Source organism: Palaemon carinicauda, chromosome 3 (assembly GCF_036898095.1).
Source record: "Palaemon carinicauda isolate YSFRI2023 chromosome 3, ASM3689809v2, whole genome shotgun sequence".
NCBI lineage: Eukaryota > Metazoa > Arthropoda > Malacostraca > Decapoda > Palaemonidae > Palaemon > Palaemon carinicauda.
This window is the reverse complement of record NC_090727.1, coordinates 24,331,626-24,335,626: the sequence shown is the minus strand read 5'-3', so window position 1 is coordinate 24,335,626 and position 4,001 is coordinate 24,331,626. Positions and strand designations below refer to the sequence as shown.

Genomic DNA, 4,001 nt, shown 5'->3' with positions numbered 1-4,001 from the left:
TAGGCCTATGTTAGTTTAAGTGTGATTACCAGTTGTGCCGATAGACTTAATCATAGAGTAAAGTTGTAGATTATGCCGAAGAATAAAGGAAAAGTTTTTAATATATTATAGAAGATCGGGATGGATGAATTTGAAGTGTATTTACGTTATGGTTCATCTGAGTACAGCTGTAGTACGGTGTCTTTGTCTCTGTATTTGAATTGCCTCTTTATGTAACCTATTATGTCTTGTGTTTTCTTTTCAGCTTTTAGGCTCTGTTTGGTGAACTTCCAATCCTTGCTGATAATAATACCAAGATCTTCCTCCTGGTCCACACTTTCTATTTCATCACCCAGCAGTGAGTAATCTGATTGTGGGTTACTTTAAAGTATGTCCATGATTTCGCATTACCCACAGTTGAAAGGCATTTGCCATTTTGGGGGCTATTCTCCTAGCTTCATTAAATCCTCTCTTAAGGCTGCTACGTCTTCCGAGTTCGCAACATTTATGCCTAATTTAGTATCATCGAGAGAGAGAGAGAGAGAGAGAGAGAGAGAGAGAGAGAGAGAGAGAGAGAGAGAGAGAGAGAGAGAGAATGAAGAAAGACACGATATATATATATATATATATATATATATATATATATATATATATATATATATATATATATATATATATATATATATATAGTATTTCTACATTTTTATGATTTTGTCCAAACCGCCTTCCAGTCCTTACACCCTTCCCCAAACTATACTGAGAGAGAGAGAGAGAGAGAGAGAGAGAGAGAGAGAGAGAGAGAGATCCAACTATCAATTATTACATTCCTTAAGTCTTAACAGATGACGCATGAATATACAATATCAAAATATACCTGTAGCTTATTAAGGTGCACATTCTCTCTCTCTCTCTCTCTCTCTCTCTCTCTCTCTCTCTCTCTCTCTCTCTCTCTCTCTCTCTGAGAACACTCAGATTTGACTGAAGAAATTCTTAGCAAAACTTACATTTGATGAATTGATACAAAATTACCAAAAACGTTGGCCTACACTTACTATTAATATTAGCTATCTTACAACCCTAGGAAAAATAGCCCAATGAGATGAATAAACTACAAGAGAAATGGTATTCAAAATATATTAAGATCAGTAACGGCATTAAAATAGATCTTTCATAAATAAACTATGAACTTATAAACTTAGTTGGGACTGTTCAACATACAAACATTCGCTGCAAGTTTGAACTTTGGAAGTTCCACCGATTCAGCTGCTCAGTTACAAAGATCATTTTACCACCATACAAAATATGGAAATGTTTTATATTCGATATCTCATTAAAATGTGTCATTTACAGGCTCTAACAAATGAGTAAAAATTGACCTCCAAAATTGACACGCCATCAACCGCCATCGGTTCAAATATCGTCCAACCGTTCCAAGGAGTCCAATGAGCTGAATAGCGAGTTATCTCACTCACACTCATTCAAAACATAAAGTTGACGAATGTGCTTGATTATGGAATAAGATTTCTATCCAGGTTTTATCTCTAAAACTAACTTCATCTCAATTTTGATAGAATAAGCGACAAAAATATTGCATTGGACTATCGACGCTAAAGATGAGACGGTTTGTGGGGAGGACTGAGATGGTTTGAGAGAGCAATGAAAAATAACAATCGTGAAATATTAAAAGATCAGTCTAGGGAAGTATTTGAAACATGAACTATTTTATCTATATACTTCTGTCTATAGAGTATTTTGGTATCATTAATGTAGAATTGGAAACTTTGCATGGAAAAGACGCCTGTGACTGTGTGTGTGAGGTGTTGGTGATGTTGTCACACCACCATCAGGGAGGGAGGGCCACATTCATTAGGTGTTGGAGGATCAACCGGAAGTAGAAGATATTGCATTTTCATGAAGGAAAAAAAAAACTCCAAACGTGAAATGTTTTAATAATCTACTCGTAGCATACATTTCGTTCGATCTGATTTTAAAAGAAAGAAAAAAAAACATGATCTAGAGAGGTACTTAGTAGCGAGCAAGCAGCAATCTTATTTTGCTCCTCCTAACTCCATTGAGGAATTGTACTTCGATGTATGTTCTCCAAAATCTATTGGATTTGTCCTTGGGTCATTTCCCACAGGTTCACCAAGTTTCGTTTGAATAGCTTCAATAGTTTTGGCGTAACGTCATTCACAAAAATAAAAAATAAAAAAATATAAAGCATATTCTCACATATAATATCACGTAATCATATTCATTTCTTTATATTTTAGAATTGCGTAATTCACAACATGATATTTTCCAATAGTCGAAAAGATGTTTATTGTTATAATAATAATTTAACATTTTGTTTATTATATATATATATATATATATATATATATATATATATATATATATATATATATGTATATATATATATATACACAGAAGCAGCAAATACGAAAAAATATAACTGAACAATAGAAAAAAAAAGTTGGAGGGACTAAATATAGTCTAGGACAGGGCTACTCAACTACTATGAGGATAGGTCCAGTTAGACAAGTTCCACTGTATACATAGGTCCGGAAATTTTTATTACATGAAATCATCTAAATAAAACAACCAATTCGAGAACAGGGTATTAAGCCATGATTTTTGTTAATTTCATATTCACTGTTTGTTTTATTTATACAAATTTTTAAAACGTGGAAATAAAAGTATTAACTTTTATACCTACAGTATAAACAAGACTTGAATGTTTTTCCCTATAAAAACAACTGAAATTGAGAGTTCTAAAATTAAATACTATTTCATATAATAGTATTTTAATAATAAAAATTCACCTCTTTTAAAACATAACAGGATATGAACATTCCCTCTCAGAAAATAAAATGAATTTTCAAAAAAAAAAAAAGAAAAAAAATCAAAAAACCACAACAAGAATTTAGTGAGAGAAATTGAGAAAGCAGATTCGCAGCAGTAAGTGGAGCCAAACATCGTGAGAATTTGCACTGCTAATCTGTGAAGTGTAGGACAATTAGCAGGGGATCCTTCTTTTGACCAAAATGTTTCTGGTGTACAATCACAGAATACTTGTTTCAGTGCTACATTCTCTTGAAAGTCAATAAGTTCTAGTTGGATTTTAGCAGCATCTACCCATTTCCAGGTGAGATTTGCTTCGACTGAAAATTCTGTGATATCTGTCACTAGAAAAGAGTTTTGAATGAACAGCAGCAACTGTTTTCCAAGAACAAAATCATCAAAGCGAACCTTAAAATTGTTGATCAGCTTCTCAATAAATTGGACATATTTAGTGTCTGTTTCATCTTTACGTTCCTGCAAAAGTCTTGGAAAATGGAAAAGTTGGCTCTGAATATCGTCCTTGAAAAGTTCTATTTTTTTCTGGAAAGCTCGAATTGCTGAGATCAAGTTGGAGATAGTGTGTTTTCCCCCTTGCAGTTTGACACTGAGGTCATTCAAATGTGACATTATGTCTGCCAAAAATCCAACACTTTAAATTTTCTTGTCATCTTTCAAAAATTCAGAAAATGCCTTTGCCTTCACACTGGTTTGATCCTCCAGGAAAGTCTGCAACTCCTTCCTAATTGCCCAAAATCGCTCCAAATCTTTTCCCTTACTTAGCCATCTCATATCATTGTGCACAAGTAAATCGTCATAGCTTGCACTGACCTTGGTAAGAAAGGTTCGTAGTAGACGATGTTGTAGTGCTGACGTTGATCGTAGGAAGTTTACTAGCTTCATAATAGTCTCCATTACTTCACCATATTCATCTCCAAGACTGGCACACAGAACTGACTGGTGGATTATGCAGTGGTAACTTATCATGTTCGGATTATCTACCTTTATCTTCTGTTAATGCAAGAGCAGTAACAGAAAATGCTAAATCACTTGGAAACTATTATAAATAAATAAATAAAATATATATATATATATATATATATATATATATATATATATATATATATATAAGGTCCTGGGAGCATTCGTAAGTTAAATACTGTACATAAGTACTATAGACC

At 33.2% G+C, this 4,001-nt stretch overlaps 1 protein-coding gene across 1 annotated transcript in view; it reads right to left on the bottom strand.

Annotated features, from left to right (window-relative positions):
* Positions 1–3,474: 3,474 nt before the first annotated feature.
* LOC137631036 (protein FAM200A-like) overlaps positions 3,475–4,001 on the bottom strand; it is a 151,954-nt gene continuing 151,427 nt past the window's right edge. Inside the window, exon 5 of the mRNA XM_068362609.1 lies at positions 3,475–3,831. Within this exon, the coding sequence (XP_068218710.1) occupies positions 3,475–3,831 (357 nt within the window). The remainder of the gene's footprint in view (positions 3,832–4,001) is intronic.